The 20,517-nt window shown below is 41.9% G+C and overlaps 1 protein-coding gene across 1 annotated transcript; it reads left to right on the top strand.

Moving 5' to 3' along the window:
* The first annotated feature begins 3,484 nt into the window (after nucleotides 1–3,484).
* PARL (presenilin associated rhomboid like) lies at nucleotides 3,485–16,399 on the top strand. Its single transcript, XM_050308297.1, has 10 exons — nucleotides 3,485–3,559; nucleotides 3,676–3,874; nucleotides 4,549–4,689; nucleotides 7,147–7,195; nucleotides 9,123–9,218; nucleotides 10,608–10,757; nucleotides 11,096–11,166; nucleotides 12,498–12,599; nucleotides 14,274–14,371; nucleotides 16,060–16,399. The coding sequence occupies exons 1-10, from the start codon at nucleotides 3,513–3,515 to the stop codon at nucleotides 16,175–16,177; spliced, it is 1,071 nt and encodes a 356-aa protein (XP_050164254.1). The 5' UTR covers nucleotides 3,485–3,512; the 3' UTR covers nucleotides 16,178–16,399.
* The last annotated feature ends 4,118 nt before the right edge of the window (nucleotides 16,400–20,517 follow it).

Genomic DNA, 20,517 nt, shown 5'->3' on the forward strand with positions numbered 1-20,517 from the left:
ACTTGATCATACCAGCAGTCATGCACTGTCATGTTTATAGGTGTGAGGTGATGGCACAACTGATAGCAAATATGCTTTGCAACTGTCCAAAGGAGAATGACCATAAACCAAAACCAAATAAATACACAAAGTCCAGAGCATCATCCCTCACAAAGTACACACATAGGCTATATACGAGTTGTAATGTGATAAAAACAAGCCCTGGGGGAGCAAAAAAGAGCATCTTAACATTAAAAACAGTAAAATGTATGTGGTCTAAACACCAGGGCAGGAAGGATTAACAAAGAAAAATAAGTCACTTGAACAAACAAATTAATTCTGATAAGGTGGCAATTTTTGGAAGCAAAAATGAGTGGTAGAAGTGTTTAAATTGAAAAGTTAAAAAAGTCTTTTACTTCTTTTTCATTTTGTTACATCAAAAGCCAGAGAAAAAGCATTGGTTACAACACTGATTCATTTGCACATATATATACATTTCTAACATCAGCATTATATAGCTTTGAACCTGCTAATCACTCCTTAGTTCAAAAGAATACTGAGGCTGACCCATGGCCACCAGCATAATCAGAAACAGATAAAATGCAGATCTGAATACAGTACTAAACCACTTAGAGCAGTTTCCCACCACAGCTCACAGAGGTTTTCTCTGGTCAGAGTCTGACCTTAAGTTGAGTTAAGTTAACTTAAGTTCACCACTACTTAGGGAGAAAAAAAAAAAAAAAAAGCAGAACAATGTTAATTCATTTCCTCCCCACTTACAAAGAACTTGACTTTATGACTTTGCTCCTGAAGTTGTCATAACTTCTTAAGAATCTCATCAAGCTCATAACCACTTGCAATGACAATATGCAGATCACTCTCATGTTGCTATAAACTTTCCCTTCACACATAGAATAACTTGGGCTGGAAGGGGCCACACTGATGCCAACCATCTGCTAAAGCACGGCCTCAGTGCTGGGTCAGGTCACCCAAGCCTTGTCCAGTCACAATGGAGTGGCCTCCGGGGCCAGAAACTGCCCAGCCGCCCTCCCGCGGAGCGCATTCCTCACACCCACGCGGAACTCTTCCTGCTGCGATACGTGACTGCTGCCTCTCACCCTCTCCATACACCCTTGAGATAAACCACTGTTTATTCAGCTGCTTGATTTTGGAGGCTCTGCCCTCTGGTCTCTGGTGGCCCACATGTGACTGGCATGTCCCATGGGTTTCTCTATGGCAACACAGATAACCAGGAAGGTGCATACAACTTCTGGAAAAACCTACAAGTTACTTGCAAACCAAACACCTGTTTTCTTTAATTTCAGGAGAGTGTCAGTGTGTACAGCGGACTGCTCCCTGCCAACACACCTCTCCATCCCCACAGAGCTCAGCTGGCATGGAAATGGTGCTGGGAACAGCAGCAGAATGACAGAGAGAGCGGGAGCCCCAGCCAGCAGCAAGGGGACCACAAGGCACCTAGGGCACCTGCTCAGGCATGCATGGGGAATTACAGGATCATAGAATCATCAAGGTTGTAAGAGACTTTTAAGATCCTCCAGTCCAACTGTCCACCCAGTGCTACCACTGTAACCCATAAACCACTAAACCGCATCACCCAGTGCCAGATGCAGACTCCTCTTGAACACCTCCAGGGATGACTCCACCACCTCCCTGGGAAACCTATTCCACTGCCTGACCACCCTAGCGGGGAAAAAATTTGTTCTAGTATATAATGTGAACCTCCTCCATCTCAGTTTAATGGGACGGACTTCCTTTTGTCCTCTCCACTGCAGGTGTGGAAGAAAAGATGGGCCCCACCTCACTGCAACCTCCTCTCAGGTGGTCGTAGAGAGCAATGAGGTCCCCCCTGCACCCCCTCTTCTCAAGACTAAACCAACCCAGCTTCCTCAGCTGTTCCTCATAAGACAAGTTTTCTAGATCTTTCACGAGCCTTCTTGCCCTTCTTGGGACCCATTCCAACACCTCAAACTCCTTTCTGAGGTGATGGGCCCAAAACTAAATGTAGTGCTTGAGGTACAGCCTCACCAACGCTGAACACAGGGAGATGATCACTTCCCTAGTCCTGCTGGCTATGTTATTCTTGATACAGATACAGGGAAGAGCTTGGGAGGAGTCTCTGGGGTGGGAGCAGCTGCCTTGCACCTGATCAGTCCCATGCAGCCCTTTGCTGGAGCAAGCCAGTGGTGAGGCAAGGTAAGGCAGGGCAAAGGAAGCAGGTCAGGGAAGGTGGTGAGGTAGTGTAGAACCACACATAAAGCAAGGCAGTGCTGAGGCAGCAGCCCCAGCCTCCTCCCTGCCTCCTGCCCTGCTGCAGGCAGAGCCCAAGGCCTTGAGGAGACAGGCTCTGCCTATTCCATAGGGTTTCTAGAGAACAGTATACATTAAATCAGTCCTGCAGAGAGACCTTGATAAACTACAGAGCTGGGCAATCACCAACTGTAGGAACTTAAACAAGGGAAAGTGTCAGGTTCTGCACCTGGGATGGGGCAGCCTTGGATCCATGGACAGACTGGGGAATGAGATGCTGGAAAACAGCACTGGGAAAGGGACCTGGGAGTCCTTGTCAATGGCAAGTTGGATATGAGTCAGCAGTGCCCTGGCAGCCAGGAGAGCCGACCATGTCCTGAGGGGCATCAGTCACAGCATCGCCAGCTGGCTGAGGGAGGCTCTGCTCTGCACTGGCGTGGCCTCACCTTGGATATGGTGTGCAGTTTTGGGTGCCACAATACAAGAAAGATATTAAGTCATTGGAGAGTGTCCAAAGGAGAGCGACAAAGATGATGAAGAGTCTTGAGGGGAAGCCGTATGAGGAGCGGCTGAGGGCACTTGGTGTGTTCAGCCAACAGAAGACTGAGGGGAGACCTCACTGCAGTTACAACTTCCTTGTGAGGGGAAGAGGAGGGCTGGCACTGAGCTCTTCTCAGTGATAGGACCGGAGGGAATGGCCTGCAGTTGTGCCGGGGAGGCTTATGTTGGATATTAGAAAAAAGTTCTTCCCCAGAGGATGTTTGGGCACTGAATGGGCTTCCCAGGGTAGTGGTCACAGCACCAAAGCTGACAGAGCTCAAGAAGCGTTTGGATGATCCTCTCAGGCGCACGGTGTGACTCGTGGGGATGCTCCTATGCAGGGCCAGGAGCTGCACTCGATGGTCCTTGCGAGTCCCTTCCAGCTCAGCATATTCTGTGACTCTGTGGAACCACGGGAGCCCCTGGTCACACAGCGCCAGCCCTTCTCGCCAGGGGTCCCGGTAGGTGAAGGCGCTGCCACGCTCATCATGGCGGCACAGGGGGACCACCCACCCGACATGGCGGCCGGGGCGGGACGCGCTGCCCCGACCCCGCGGCGCCGCCCGACCGGCCCGCTGACCCCCCCAGCCACCGACCCCCCTGCGGAGCGGCCCCGGGAGCCGCGGCCGCGCTCGCCCGGCGCGATGCGGTGACCGAGCGGCTCCCCCGCCATCCATAGGAAGATGTCGCCCGGCCGCCCCGGAAGCGCTCGGGGAGGCGCCAACATGGCGTGGCGGTGCTGGGCCCGCGCCGCGTCCCCGCGGCCGCACAGGTACGGCCGGGACGGGGCGGGGAGGGAGGGAGGCAAGGCAAGGCAAGGGAAGGGAAGGGAAGGGAAGGGAGCGGCTGGGGCGGGCGGTGCTGACGGTCCGCGTGTTTCCCCCGCAGGCTCGCGGTGCTGCTGCTGCAGCCGCGGCGGGGGTTCCGCCGGGCGCGGCCGCGGCCCGAGGAGCTCCCGGCGGCCGCGGCCGAGGCGCCGCCCGCCCCGCCGCCCCCGCGCCGCAGCCTCTGCCCGCCGTCTCCCGCCACCGCCGCCGGCCGCCCCTCGCCGCGCCGCCTGGTCAAGCCGCTCCTCTTCGCCGTCGGGGTAAGTGGCTCCTGCAGGGAGCGGGGTCGGCAGGGAGCGTCTTCCGCCCTTCTCAGTGGAATTCTGCCTCCTTGGATTTCCTTTCTCAGTACTTCAAAGTTGGTTGGCCAAATACTGTGCCGTTACACTGAGGTAATACGAAGGAACTTAAGATAAATCAGTGGAAATATTGTAAAGATGTCCCAGTTTCATTCCATTTCAGTGAACTTAAATAATATAATTTACGCATTTTGTTTGTGAACCTCTTTGATAAAGTGTCATCTTGTGACACTTAGCATTCGGTAAACCTGAGGAAATGGCCTCAGGTTGCACCAAGAGAGATTTAGATTAGATAGTAAGAACATTTTTCACAGAAAGGGTTGTAAAGCACTGGAACATGCTGCCCTGGGCAGCGGTTGAGTCACCATCCCTGGTTCAAAAAACGTGGATGTGGCACTTGAGGACATGGTTTAGTGGTAAACATGGTGTTGGTGGTGCTGGCTTGACGGTTGGACTTACGATCCTAAAGGTCTTTTCCAGCCTTAGAGTTTCTATGATCCCTGCCCATCAGTGGTGCTCAGCTCCCAGTGCCGTGGGGCTGAGCAGCCGGCACAGTGCATGGTGTTAACCTGAGATGGGCCTGGCTGGAGCCCCAGGATGGAGCAGTTGTTGAGCCTTTGTCCGGTGTCGCCCAGTTTACAGGCTCGGCCTTTGGGTCCGCCGCCATCTGGCAGTATGAGACGCTCAAGTCACGGGTCCAGACCTACTTCGAGGAAGCTCGAGCGGACTGGATGGATAAAATGCGGCCGCAGAAGAGAGGTGACTTCAGAAAGCAGGTACACCGCGCCAGGCTTTGGCTGCTCGCACGTCGGTGGATGCCTGCAGGAGTGTCAGGCACAGCTGCATCCCTCCTCTGGTGTGAGCACCATCTGTGCAACAGATACTCATCCTCCTTATCCTGATTTGTAACTTTGTCAGCAAATTACAGCACATGCACTTCCTTACAAGAAAAACTGATAGAATTAGTTCCAGAAAACTGTAACTCACGATGTCACTGTGAAAATTATAGTGAAAAATAGAGAACAATACTGCCTTCACCCAGAAATGCAGGAAAGGAGTTTGTATATCTAAACTAGGTACCATTTGTTTTTTCACCATTAAAAAAAACCCAGACAAACATTCCTGCTGTGTCTAAGTGTTCTCAGAAGTGAACATGAACTCCCAAAGAGGACAGAGCTAGTTTAAATTCTGAACCTTAAGCATAAGATTTTTCAGTGCTCTGGCTTCTGAAGTGCATTTGTATTTTCAGCCTCTAAAATCTCACAAATATGAGGGTTTAGAAGGCTTTTTTACTTTGAGAGCTGACATTTGCATGCCTTGGAGTTTGGACAGCAAGAACAAAATTAGCGCTGCAAGATTTGTTACAAATTTAGTTGGTATCCCAAAAGTATCAGTCGATTAGTTTTTAATTAAGTATACTTAAAACTAAATGGAAGATGCACATCTGCTTTAGGTTTGCTTCAGTGTTTCTCCTATGAGTTGTGATAGACCAGGCTTGATGCTCTGTAAGGTCTGGTTGTCCAAGGGAAGTAGGGCTCAGTGTGGAGCTGGAGAAGCTCAGGGTCCTGCAGGGCACAGGAGCTGTGTTTATAATGTACATTGTGCACACTGGTACTGCTTTGGAAATGGGCATGTGGGATAACCCTGGTGGGCAGCTCAACACCACACGGCTGCTCGCTCATGTCCCCCACAAACCTACAGTGGGCTGAGGAAAGAGGAAAGGAAGAAGAATAGCAAGAAAACTCAGAGGTAAAGATAAAAAATGGTTTAGTAACTGGGAGAAGAGAGAAGAAAACAAGTAATGTGAAGGTAGTCAGTCACAATCTCCTGTGGAAAGACCAGTGCCCAGCCAGTTCATGAGCAAAATACGTTAAATGCCCTAAAATCCCCTCTTTTGGGGGATGACGTTATGTGGAAGGGAATATCTTTTTGGTTAGTTCAGCCCATCTTCTCAGTTGTGTCCCCTCCCAGCCTATTGCTGTCCCCTATCCTGTCACTGCACGGGCAAAGTGAGAAATGGAAAAGGTCTTCATGGTTTGCAAACACCGTTCAGCAAACTCTAAAACATCAGAGTGTTACCAGTATTGTTTTGGTCAAAAATCAAAAACACAACACCATGTATAAATTAACTCTATCACACCATGCTTTCTTGCTTGGTGTATAAGAACTGCAGGTGAGATTATGATCAGCACTTAATATTTTAAATAACTTTGGTTTTATACTTTTATTTTCCTTTAAAACCTGAAGGGGAAGATCTGGTGATTAGCTATTCAAAAAAGAAAACAAAACTGCCCTGTTGTTAATAGGCTTAAACTGCCAATCCCCATCTTCAATGGGTAAGTTCTATTTTTAAGAGTTCAGGATTCTCCCAGTTGCTTCTGAGGGCATATAATTCTTGTATTTTAGAAAAATCATGGTTTCTTAGTGTTCATATACTGGACAACTGATATCTGTATCCTGTGCCAGAGAATTAAAGAAACAATGCAATGAAGTTGTTACTTTGATATCAAATACTGAATGTTTTGTTTCATACAGCATTATTTCCCCTGCCTCCAACCTGCAGATAATGTTAACGACAACCATCAATATGGCTGGGAGGTCGTTGAGCTATCAACAAAATATTTGTGCAAAATGATACTGAAAGCTGAGGAGTGGAAAGGGGGGTGCAATTTGTCTGTGGGCTGACTGCACTCAAAATAAACTTTTTCAGGGGTTTTAAACTTGGAGGAGGGCTGGGTGAGCTGGACGCAAGGGGGAATGGATTCCACATCTTGTGAGCCACCTCTGCAAAAGTGATCCTGGCACAAAAGTGGAATCTCTCAAAGGTGGGTGGAGTGATGTTAGACAGAATTAGGTGAGGCTTAGTCGAGGCAGGATTTATGCTAACTTTGGCTAATCTGCTAAAGTAAGCATTATAGGCTAGATCCTTGTTTAGTACAAGCAGGGTAACCTTATGAAGTTGTGTCAAAGGATGTAACTCCATTCTTTTTCAAGAAACTCTTCATCCATATTGGGGTATTTTATGAAAAAGAGGGTAGATAACTTTTCTTGAGTAAGGAAATGTCAAATTGAAAAGCCAAAGCAATCAGAAATTAAAAAGTTTGAGACCGATTTACTTCACAGACATCAAACAAATGCTTTCTATTCTTAAAAAAGGTACATAACCTTATGTGACTGCTTTTGAAACTGCAAATACTTCCCAGTGGCATTGATGTACAACAATTCTGTTTCAGGTTAACAGCTGGTGGAATAGCCTGACTGAGGGTCAGCGGACTGTGACAGGTTTGTGTTAGCTTACAAGTATTAGACATTCACAGGAAGAGAAATATGGCAAACAGGTACAGTATGTTAAAACAGATGGCTTTCATACCACATTTAGGTTGTTGGGCACAAAGCATGTGTAAACTTACACCTGCACATACACTATTTCTGCTACACTTCCTTCTCACAAACTATTTTTTGTATGTGTTAAAAAAATTCCTATTCATCTGGGTGAGAGAGTGTGGAGGATTAACTAGAATCCTCCCCCAGCAACATTTTTCTCAGGAACTCTGAAAAACAGCAAATGCTTTTAGAAGGAATAGGTGTATACATTCCACTGATATGCGAAAATAAAATTCCCTAATAGTTACTTGCTTGCAGCATGTTGTATAAAAAGTAACAAAAATTGTCCTGTGAGCTTTCCTCAGGTTATAATGTACCTTTGATTGGTTAGCCCTATGCCCCTCGAAATCCCCAAGGTAAATGTGATAGGTGAAAAGAAATTGGTGAGAACTTGATTGAAATCCAAATGAAGCAGCTCAGCCCTATCTGCTGTTATGTGTTCTACATTAAGTATTTACAGAATCTATATTAGGTTGTTAGCATAAGGTTACTTGAGGTGCTGTTCCTATGTCATTCAACTTTTCTACAGAAGCATTTTGGAAAAAAAAAGATTTCAACCAACTTACTAAGTCTTGGAAGTGTTGACTCAGTTTAAGAATAGACTGCATAAGTGCTGAATGTTTTGGGCCAGAACCATTTGAACAAGTGCTGTCAGGAAGTTTTGTACAATGCTTTGAATCACTCTAACATGCAAGGCAGGTCATGACATAGATCCTGTGGGGCAGTGAAAATTGATACAGTCTCTGTGTCCCTCAACATCAGGTTAACCTAAGGAGCAGTATAAAATGTAGCTGGTAGATCCTGAGCCATTCAGATACTCACCCTTGATGGCCATAACAGGGTTGGACTTACTGTACTGAAATTGCTGACAGTTCTGTAACACTTTGGTTTGGCATTCAGGGAAATTATCTCCTCTAATAGAGGAGCGTGGTCCAATAGGATGGAGTATTGAAAGAAGAGATTATTGAAATTTTAGTTCTAGGATGTATGTGTCATAGCTTTTCACAGTTCTTGCATTTTGTTGCAAACTTCAAATGAGACTAATTATCTGAGATTTACTGTTATATAAAGGAATCACAATTATTTTCTTCCTTAATATTTCTAGCTATTATAAAACATTTTAAATACGTAACTGCTTGGACAGAAATAGGGAAGACAATTTAAACAGGAAATAATAAATTATCATTAAGTTTCTAATAAATTACATTCTTATTTAAAGACTGCAGTAACTTCTGTGAAATAAAAAGCTGCCCATCTGCTGTCTCTCAAAGGTGACTATGCCCTAGCAATGCCAATTCAACTTTTTAAGCTTGATTTCTAAGCAGAATCTTTACAATTCCCTCCCCCAAAAATGGATAGTACTGTGTGTTTGTAGGGCTCCCCTGGTCTTTTTCCCTTGTGCAGTTAAATGCAACTGTGCAGCAGACGGTGCCTCTGAGGAATAAACAGCTAGATGGGCAGAAAATGGGACCTCTTAGCTGGCTCCTGTTTCGTTGATTCTGCAGTGGAATAGCAGTTTGAAACCATAGATTGGAACGTTCTCAGCACAGATTTTTCTGGACTGTCGTATTCATTACACTGTGTTAATACAGTTGCAATTAAATGTCATTTTTCTGAAAGACTTCCACTGTGTAAATGTAGCTTGCAATATTTTTCTTTGCTTTTTCTAAACTCTATGCAAAGTAAGAAGTGGATACTGCTTTTATGGAATAGTGAAGAAAAAGTATAATTCTTGTAAGCTTTCTTTTAGATACTTAATTACAGTAAGCATTATAGTGTGTTACATTCATAATTTGCTTTTGTACTTGTTTTTCTCTCTTAATAGGTATTATAGCTGCAAATGCCTTTGTATTCTGTTTGTGGAGGCTGCCCGGCATGCGACGGATTATGTTTACATATTTCACCTCAAATCCATCCTCCAGTAAGTGAACAGTAATTTGAGTGACTTTCCTCCATAGGGCAGTAACCGAAGCTCTGATCACACTGCAGAAGCTTCAGGTGTCACATGCCTCACTTGTAGCTCCGTCGCCCACAAGCAATCTCAGTCATGCCCAAACACATCATTCTGTCTAGGCAGGAAATGGTTTAAGGGGAAAAAAGTAGAAGCAATGGATCTGATTTTTTATGACAAACTTCTGTCTTAAAAAACTGGTGCTTTTCTACATATTGTAACATCCAAACTGTTGCCTGCTATCTGGCCTTTTCCTGCATTCAGTGGGATCCATCTTCTCCCAGTGATACAAACCCCAGCTGCTTTGCTAGACAGAGTGCAAATCAAGCCACTCTTTGGGAAGAAGGAAATAAATTGTACTACGTAATGCCATTCAAAAACTAGATCCAGTATGATTATTTGCTCCCTCCTTAATGTTCAGTGGGAGCAGATAGAACAGTCATCAGTCACATGCATGTACGCTTTTGTCCGCAGACAAACATTAATCTGTATGTTGTGTATGGGGTCCTTGTTTCAAAGCTTTGAGTCACATTAAAACAAACAAAAGCACAGACTTGTCTTTCACTGTGTGTGAAATGCATTGAAGAGATAACCTTAGGAAAGCAAGTTACTGGTATTTAATTGCAGAAGAATTGGTTTTCGTTTCTACAGCAAAGAACTAAAAGGATGAGACAAATGTATTCGGAAAGTACTTCCTGATATCCTCGTAATTTCTGCTGAAAAAGTGGAAATTCTGCCAGTTCCCCTACACACTCCAAAGCTAAAGATAGCTGTTATCCAGATCTGAGCATGTCACCCCAAACACTCATGTTTTAAATAATGTTGACCTTCAAACCTGCTAATTGGCTTGTTTGCATTTTCAAGGCTGCTGTTTCAGTGAGGAGAGTTAGTAGCTTTTTGAAAATAAAACTGGTTTTGATTTATGAGTTCATCTCTGTAGCAAATTATTTTATACTATTTATTATACTATTATTTTATACTATTTATTTTATATTATTTATATAATATATATATATATTATTTATATCTTTTTTTTCTTTTTCAAAGCATAGAACACATGTCATAAAATAAATGTTTTCTGTGAAACAATCCCCTGTAGGTAACTAAGACTGTGCAGCTTGCATATCATTGAGGTGTATGTTCTACCTTTGCAAAGGTATTGAACGGAATTTGAAGTTTGTTTTATTTATATTCATGTTCTATATGTATATTCTATTTGTTCTATTTATACCGTAGCTTGTATTTGAGAATCTAAGCATAATTAGCCCCTAGTATGTCCTGATAAATGTCTAGTCTGCATGTAAGTTGAAGCAAATTAAAGCACTGACTTCTTTATGTTCTCTGCTTTCTGTTTTGTAGAAGCCCTGTGTTCTCCCATGCTGCTCTCTACATTTAGTCACTTCTCTCTGTTCCACATGGCAGCAAACATGTATGTTTTATGGAGTTTTTCCAGCAGCATTGTCTCTCTTCTGGGATGCGAGCAGTTCCTTGCAGTATATCTTTCTGCTGGTAATATATTTACAACACTTAAAAATATAAATATGTATTCATGCAAGTAGAGCGTGTGCATGGTTAACAGCTGTATGAGGACTGATGGCCATTGCTTTATATTTAAAGCAGTACTTCTTTGCTGTTATACAGATTTTTGGTGGATTTAGGATACTAAGCTTTAAAATACCATGATAAAACAGCACCTGTTTTTAATTCATGCTTTGCTACCAAAATAAAGTAGCTCTTAAATACAGACTCATGTAAGTTTTGTGAGAAAAGATGACAGTTAGTTTGTGCTTTCAGGATGCTTGTCTGCATTGCCGGCATTGTTTCCAATAGTAATTTCTCTTTTTTAGGGGTTATCTCCACTTTTGTCAGTTATGTTGCTAAAATGGCCACTGGAAGGTTTGAACCATCCCTTGGAGCTGTAAGTATCTTGGAATATGAGAGATTTTAGAGTGACCTCTGAAGCCCCTTTGAAAGTCTGCTGTATTCTTTAACCTGCTAAATAGCCAAGAATATATTTGGGATAACAGAAACTAGGAAGGTTAACCAAAACCAAGTAACAAGGCAAGAACTGGTTCTCCTGTTTTTCCAGTAAGTTTGATTCTGCTGCAGCAGCCACCCAGAACTAATGCCACTTAATGCTAAGAGTTGTAAATGAGTCCTTAACAGCAGGACCTCTTGTGTCTGAGCAGATCAGTTACGTAACTTATTGCAGAAATGGTATTTCATAATTGTGTACAGTCTTCTCTAATTGAAAATAGAATACTTTAGAAAGAGATATGTAATCAGACAATCAAACTCAGCATGTGATCCCAGTGAAAGTTGTAGGGCATGCTGTGCAGGAAGGGCAGCACTCCTGCCAAAAGTCTCACTGGATGAAAGATGTGAGGCAGGCTGAGGAGCTCTTGTGGTTGCCAGTTCTTTACAAGTGTTTTTAGTAGTAGAACATTTTAAAGCAATTAACTTGCTTTAAGTTTGAGATTAACAGACATTTGCTTCTTAACTTACTTAACTAAATAATTCTGATAAAAGCCAAAAGTTGGATTCTCATTTTTCTATTGAAATTAAAAAAAAAAAAAATCTGTTTAGCTGTGCTGCAGTTAAAATTTTTAGAAGTGCTGTGTATTGTCCCTTTCTCTTATGAATAAACTATATCTGAAGCAAGTTACTTTCCCTTAGTTTTAGTGATCTGAACTTACTGAAATTGCCACACACTGTATTAGTTTACTGTATTCAAAGTCTTTCCATTGTGATTATTTTATGGATACAAAAGTAAATGGTCAATTTAGCACAGTCCAGGAATTACTTGTTTCCTTGACAAAAGGTTTTTGTCTCTGTCCATCTGTTATTTTCCTTGATTTTGTACAAGATTCGGAATCATTCCCTTCATTTGATGTGTCTGTGCTTGATTAATCTATGTTAGATTTCCAGGGCTTACTTGGGCAAAAGCACATCTACATAAATTGCTATCTTAAAAACAGGAGTGAGGGGCGAGTATTTCTTAATAAAAAAGAGCATTTGAGAGATATTTTTTTTTCTCAGTACTTATAATTTCAGATATTGAAATTAAATAATGCTGTCTTGTTTTATTTTTATTTTGAACTTTGCTATGGTGCTTTGTATTTTGAGTATTACCACAGGGCTGCATTTGAAAGTGAAAGCCCAAAAGGAAAAGGCGTTCACAAGCAGTAAAATAATTTTTCCCTTATGTAACATCTCAGCTTACTTTGATGTCTTTCAATGTATTTGCAGTCAGGAGCTATCATGACTGTCCTTGCAGCCGTATGTACAAAGATGCCCGAAGCAAAACTGGCCATCATACTTCTTCCGATGTTCACGTTTACAGCAGGAAGTGTAAGTGCCACTGAACTTCAAAGAAATTCTACTCATTAAATATTTTTCCCACACCTCTCCACTATCTGAGCAGGTGTCCTCTTCGTTTTTGTTTCTGAGCTGTTAATTTTATTTTAAAAGAGAATATGGGTCATGAAAGTCATGGGGACCAATCGGAATTGTTGCAGCCTGGAAGTCACTACACCAGTGTGGAGTGAGTTTAGAATTATCCTAAATCCCGTCATCCATGGGTTTGTTTCAGATCTGATCCCAAGAGGTGAAAGAAGTTGAGAGGGAGTCAGGTTTGCCTGTCTGAGGAAACCTTGCATACACATCCCGTTCTTTCTGATGGGTGATATTTTTGGTAGCAGCGCTGGTAACAGGCTAATCTAATACTGGCACACTGCCTTGAAGGAGAAACTTATCAAGATGAGAAACACAGAATTTCACTTCTCATGGGAGATTGCATTCCAGCCCTGGAGCAATATTTGCCTCTTTTGGATATCATCTTTTGATACTTTTAAGAACATTTTTGGGATTAGAAATAGACCACTGAGACTTTCCTTCATGTGTAGTACTAGGACTCCTTTTTTTATTTCATTAAGTTCTTTTATGCACATCCACTTCCACATTTAAGAAAAGCTTCTTATGTAGATCTTAACTTGTTTTAATAAGTTAATCATCTTTGGTCCTGTACTTAAAGTTGCTTTACTGCTTAAAGCAGTTAAGCCACGTCATTCCAAGATCATGAGATTTAATACTTTTTGTAAGGGAACAAGTACTCTTAGATGTAGCCTTTGCGTTTTCCTTGCACTTCTGCTTGAGTGGATGTGGGTTTTTTGCATGCCCCCCTTTAACTGTATCTTTCTTAGAAAAGATGGCCAGGGTAATACTGGCAGAGCCACAGAGAGCACTGCCATGATCAAGTGCTCATTGCAACAACAGAGCAAGAGCAATATTGGCTATTGCAGTAGAAAGGTATGAATAATTTTAACCCTTTTATATAATTGTATGCAACTTTACATACACCTTTAGCCTACCTTACCTATACTGTAATGGACTTTTAAAATAAACAAGCCAATGTAGCAACTGAGCTGCTATTCTAATATATGTTTTAAAGGAAAGAAGTCCTGCCTAAAGTAGCATTTAATCCTAACATTAAATCTGTTGGTCTTTATGAAATGAGCCATCTAGTAAAATTTTGTGTATTGACAGTTATGGTGGCTTATGTCTCCTGAGGATGGTACAACATTGCTCATGTTCACTGTCATCCTGATCTTCTGTCTTTTAACACACATACCCTTTAGAACTAGAGTGTGATGATCAATTTATACCAGATAAGATAACAGGATTGCTGTCCCACGTGTTCCATGCACTTTTATAGCATGTACTCTTTCAGGTAACTTCTCTCTTTCTCCTGACCCGAGTTTGGAATGTATTTTGTTTGAAAAGGACACATTTCTACCCTGCTCTATTCTGTAGATGCTCAGGTCTATTTTCATAGCACAGTACAGATGAGGTCTGAGTCTGTTGTTTTAAAACAATTTATTTTTTATAGTGATTCATTTGATATAAAATATATAGGGTGTTTTTTGATCCCAAATATTTGCTTCTGTGCCAGAATAGAGAACTGTTATCAGTGGCCATTTCATGCTGTAACTGCTCCTGTCCATTCCCTGTTCTCTTCCTTTCTAGGCTTTAAAAGCCATAATTGCATTTGACACTGCAGGACTTGCTTTAGGCTGGAGACTTTTTGACCATGCTGCACACCTTGGGGGAGCTCTCTTTGGAATGTAAGTCTGTATTTACTAACTTCTGCTTGTTTTGTATTTAAATTAATCCTGTATATTTTCCCCTTTACTTCCTATTACTGCTAAAGTAAGTACAGGGGGCTTTTTTGAAAGTTTTCTTAACTAGCATTGAATACAACTCACTGTTATTCTTGCAGCGCTATAAAATTGTGTGGAAAATGCTGTTAACAGAGGCTTAGAATCTTAGATTACATGTCAGGTTGTGCTGACACCATAACCTGAGCTGGCCGACTGTCTAGCTCTTCCCAGAATACTGAAGAGAGTCACAAGGCAGAAAAGATTCTCACAAAACACAACATAGACAAATTAAAATAACTTTAAACAGCTAAGAAAATGCCTTTGTCTCAGTGTTTTTCCTCTAATTGCCAATTTAGAGAGAGCTACAGAGTTAATATAAGCACAGGCCAAATTCCTGTGGGCAGCCTGTACCGCTGTTTGCTCAGGGTTGTTGTGTTGCCTTTGTGTGGAGCTTTCCTAATTAGTAAGAAGTACTCGAAACAAGTTTGTAGGAAGCAGTTCTGTATTGTTCCGTGTTTCAGCTGCATGGAGGTTTTTCCCTTCAACCCAGTCGCAACGTTGTCTTAATTGGCACACGATTGCTAAGAGCCTTTTTAAACATTTTATGTAGGCATTTGAAAAGCCTGCCTGAGATTTCACTAAGGCAGATTTAACAGCAAACCAGTTTGTAGACCAAAGTGTTTGCTATGTCTTGGCTTTGGTGTCAGTAAGTTCTGTGCTGCACAGTCTCCTCCCCTTCTCTGGCATCACAAGTCAATGAACAATCTGCATTATAATGCAGATTCACGTACTAAATTAGGATAGCAGTTGCAGTAAAACTGTCTTGAGTTGACAAGTCTCTCGCTTTATTCACCTACATTGTTTTATCTGTTTGTTCTACTCTGTGATCGTTTTGATTACTTCGTCCTAAAACAGGGCCTTTATTTAGGACATATATTGAATGGCCAAAGTATTTTCTATATATTGCCTCCCAGACAATTGTTCATTTTGGAAAGTGACCGGTTTACCTCATAGAAAAGTGCTTTTGTTCTTCAGGACTCAGGTGTGGAGTTAGGCTTGTGGGAGAACCTTCAACCTATTTCCATGTGGTTGCTTCTCATGCCTCTCCTCTCCACCATAACCTCCCTTATCACTTATGTTGCTATTCATATATCAGCATGTATAGTTCTGTATGAATATAAATTAAGCTAGAACACTTTGATAGATTAAATCTTCATTTAGATGCTTATAGAAGAAAATTCACTTTGAGTGGAACGTGGCTGTTCCATTATGGGGCAGTCGTATTTATGTAGGAGAAAACCACTTTTACTTGGTGTTGTCAGTAAGGATTAGCACAAGCAACAGAACTGTTTTAACAGTCTCCTAAGTGGAGGTAGCTTTTTGTGTCTTTTTAAGAAATCACAAAAGCATAAGATTAAAGGCATGAAAAAACTATTCATTCTCAGGACTGAAATAAGCAAGAACACAAAGTTAACTGTTTGGAGTCAAAAGAACAAGTGGCTTACCTGCCACTTTCCAAGCACATTGTTCTTTGTGCCTCAGTTTATCTTGTCTTCTGTACCAAGCATGTACTTGGTTTTAGTGATCAACCTATTCTTTCTTAGATGCAAAGAAGAGTTGCAGTTAGTTTTAACTATTATTTTCTTTCCCAGGTGGTACGTGACTTACGGCCATGAGCTCATATGGAAGAACAGAGAACCACTGGTCAAAGCTTGGCATGAATTGAGGACAAAGAACGCAGGAAAGGGAGGAGGTGGAAGATCTAACTGATTCTAATAACTAGAGATTCCTTGTGCCCAAGTGGTATATTACTTGAAGATGTGGGACTGAATTGGTTTTGAAGGTTTTTTTTGCTACTCCACATTAAGCCTCTGAAGAGCTGAAGTTTCTAATGTAACAAAATTATGTTACAAAAATGCATATCCATAGAAAATGAACTCTGACAAAGGTGGAACAATAAAGGGTTTTATCCTATTGCTTTCTGAGGTAACAGTCTGCATTACATTTTTAAAGGTGGAATAAAACATGTTTTTCAATTAAATGATCTAAATCTCTGTCCACAAAAAAAAAAAAAAAAACTTCAAAATGGGGTACAACTGGTTAATACTTAGGAAAATAAACTGGAGAAACTCCTGGATCACACACACCCCTACTGTCTGCCAGATAACACAAGGTACTTTCCTAGAAGGCAAGCTTTAAACATGTTGGACTCAACATAAGGCTAAGGTGGTGAAGTTCAGTGATCTTTACTGTTGGAAAGATTGGATCAGAGGAGCCAAAGGATTCTTTTGTTCTTAATCTTGAAATACTCAAAGCAATACTGGATTGTTTGCCAAGGTTTACATACTAATTAATGGTCTGGCTTTATTTGTTAGCTGTGGCTTATTCAACTTGTGGTTTTCATTTCTATACACTTCCAAAGTGCTTTCACATCATCTTGGATTTTACTATAATGGTATCTTTTTCATAATTATGTGCAGGGGAAGAATGACATACTGTGGTTTCTGATATTCTACCATAAGTTATACTGCTTTCTGTGTTCTTTCACTACAGTAATTTGGGGGTGGGGTGAGGGGATGTTCTTTCTGTTGTGCTCCATTGTTAGTTCCATTTAAGGTTCTTCTCCAGATTTTAAAAATGTAACATTTAGTTACAGAATGGGACAGTACTAGAAAATAAGCAGCTTCAGGGAAAATAGCTGAGGTTCCTGAGGTCAGCAACACATAACCAGAATTAACAACTAAAGTAAACCTGGGGGTAGTACCATGGCTAATGTTCCTATTTTACAAATAAAAATAGAAAGTGGGTTTGGGGTATGCTGCTGCTCTGTGCCTGTCCTGTAAGGGTAATACTGAACCCCTTGCAAAAGGCTGCAGAATCTTCCCAAATAAAAACTGGTGGGTTCAAGCCCTTAACTCTTCTCTGTAATCAGTTAGTCATTCCAGATGGACTGACCTGCCAAAGAGCACGTTGCATTTGTAAGAAGCAACTTGTAGTTTTTTTACTTTACAATAGTGTCTTGCAGAAAACACATTTCCTGTGGGGATAAAGAACACATAATGCTAAGTGGTATCAGTTTTAATAAGTGATGGAGTAAAAAATTGCTGTAAATTCCCTTATTGTCACAGGCCAGTGCTTGTCCAATTTTTTTTCTCTCTTGCACAATGAGGCATTTGAGGATTTGTTACTCTGTGCCTGTCAAATTAAACACATAAAAAAATTAAGGTGCTGGAGTACCTTATACTCCTTTGCTCTGCTCCAGAAATTTTCTGACTTTCACTTCTAATCTGTCACATCCCCCTTTCCTACTTCATTTTGTAATACTCAGGACAAGCATGCCCGTTTTCAGGGCTTCAGCCACAGTGCAGCCCTGCCTGCAGCAGAGAGGGGGCAGCCGGACACGCAGCGAGCGCACTGCTCAGCGCAGCCAGGGAGGGGCCAGCAGTGTCAGAAGACGGCAATGAACGGGCTCATCCCACGGGAGCATTTCATGCCAAAGAAGCTCAAACGCCATAGCGCACAGTATTTCACATGTTGGGTTTATCTGTCTGTTGTTGTCTTGATCTGCTTCCTTTTATTTTTCCCCCCTTTCTCTTCCTTGCATTACCTCTCGTCCATTCAACAACTTATCTAGTCCCTTCAACAATTAGGTATTTGCTGAGAGTTTCTCAGAGATCCTGGGTAAAAGCAGGGACTAATATTGCAGGAAATACAGCGTGTAAGCCCTGAAGGACATTATCTTTTACAGGTCTGGAAGGATAAGCCAAAGTTGTATTAATTTCTTCAGCATAGCAGCGAGTACCTCGGAGAAGTCATGCCTGCAGAAAGCTTACACCTCCCAAGGCAGTGTGGTGTTGCTGCACCCTTTCAGCTTGAGGAAGGGGCACAAAGCACCTGAAAAACCATCCTGGAAATGCCACAGAGGTTTGGAAGTCACCAGTTTTTCAGCTGGTGGCTGTTCAATATCTGAATCTTCCTCCTTTATAGAAACCCTAAAGGGTGTAACATAGGTAAGGTTGTACAAAAATCTTCATGTGGTTGTACAGTTGTTTGCACCTGAGCTTTTGTGCAGCATTGTCTGGCAAAGGCAAACCATCTTCTCTGGTCCAAAATTACTTTAAAACTGCAACAGGAAAGTCAACTCTTAAGTCAGTCAGACAAGGAATGCCCTGGAGTCATGAGAGCTCACTAGAGTAAATAAGATACCTTTCTGGCAAGCAAAATCTGGCATCAGCATGTCAGTATCTCAGTACTTAGTCACACCTTTGAATGACAAATCAGAAGAATGAAAAAAAAACCCAAACTAAATCCCCAACCCTAGGAAAAAAAAACCACAACAAAAAGAACCAACCACATGGAAAGACTTTTCAAAGAGATTATTGTGAATAAAAATACAATGTGGTGATTATGCAGACACTTGGCAGAGACAGCAGCTAGTGTTTGTGTAGGAAAACAGCAATAAGTATAAAGTCATGGTTAATCATGTAGAGACACAGTCCTTCACCCTTTTTCAGTGGCTTTAAAGTCTGCTTTGGCCTTGCCATGTTTAAGGAATATTTTGTTTCAGTGATCTGCTCTATTTGGAAATTCATTTTAATATTAAAACTAACTGTTAGAGTTTTCAGCCCCCATTCCTGGCAGCAAGAGCTGTTTTGCTTTCTGATTTGATGGGTTTTCTTTGTCTTACTGTTGCAGTATTCCGCCCCCCTTCCCCCCATCTTTTAATCATGACAAATCTTCTAAATGCAGACAACTTTTTAATCTCATCCAGCATCTTCTGGTTTTCCTGTCTGAGTTAGCCTTTGTGCCAATTTCATCCTACAAGCTGTGATGAGCAGCTGCTCCAAGCACTCCCTGATGCTGTAGGTGGGCTCTGAAACATGCATTGCCAGAGCTGAATTCAGTACTAGGAAGTGGCAGGCACAGGATGAGCAGAGACATCCGATTTATTCTCTAATGTATTTTGCTAAGTCAGGCCTAGGAACAAGGATCAGAGCACCATTTGTACTGTGCTAATGATAACATGATAAAGCAAATGTTCTGTTTTCTCGCATGACTGTAAAGTCTATTTCTCTTTACTAGATATGATTTAAAAAAATTAAAATGTAGAACAGAGCAGTTCCAAAAAAAAAAAAACCAAACACAAGAGCAGCAGATAACTGAGAAATGTCTCCCTGCATATTCCTAAAAGTAAAATTATGTTTGGGTTTTTCAGGCAACAAATTAAACACAGCATCCAATAGCCTATATGGTTTTGTGACAAGAGTTCTATATGGGACCAAAATGTTTTTACCCAAAATTTCTGAGTCTCCTTGCCCCAACTAACTCATGAGGGCAAGGGGGTGGTGATGAAATCAAAGCTACTAGTAGCACTGGCAAGTGCCAAAACAGATATCTGGGACAACAGGGTCATCTGCAAAGGAATTGCTTATCTTTGATGACTGTGTTTCAGAGAGAGGACAGACACTCAAGGAGAGTTTCTGCCCCAGCCCATACCCACATTTCTAGCCTTTCTTCCCACCAGAAGCAAGTGCAAATCTGGGCTGAACTGAGGTGCTAATACACTACAGATACAGTACCGCTCAGCTGAAACAACACAGCAGATCTTACCTTCTCAAGTTTCACTGCATAATTATTTTCTTAATAACACTTCATAGAATCATAGAATGTTTGGTTTGCATTGGGAGGGACCTTAAAGATAGCCTAGTTCCAACATCCCTACAATGGGCAGGGAACCTTCCACTAGACCAGGTTGCTCAAAGCCACATCCAACCCTGAATGTTTCCAGGGATGGAACAGCCATAGATCTTCTGGGCAACCTGTTGCCAGTGCCTCACCACCCTCACAGGGAAGAATTTCTTCTTGATATCCAATATAAACTGTCACCCTTTCAGTTTAAAGCCATTACACCTATCTTATCAGATAATCACCTGTAACAAGAATAGATGATTTTCTAATAGGCAGGATCTCAGTTTATCTGCATTCTTCACTTTTATAGCCTTATAATTGATAGTTTGGTGACCCTTTGGGAGATTCAGCTTCCTCTGCAATAACACACTGAATGGGGAATTGTGGAGGAGCATTATGGCCCATAGCCACTTATTACATAA

The sequence above is a fragment of the Myiozetetes cayanensis genome, unplaced genomic scaffold (assembly GCF_022539395.1).
Source record: "Myiozetetes cayanensis isolate MyiCay16 unplaced genomic scaffold, myiCay2020 scf13, whole genome shotgun sequence".
Taxonomy (NCBI): Eukaryota; Metazoa; Chordata; class Aves; order Passeriformes; family Tyrannidae; genus Myiozetetes; species Myiozetetes cayanensis.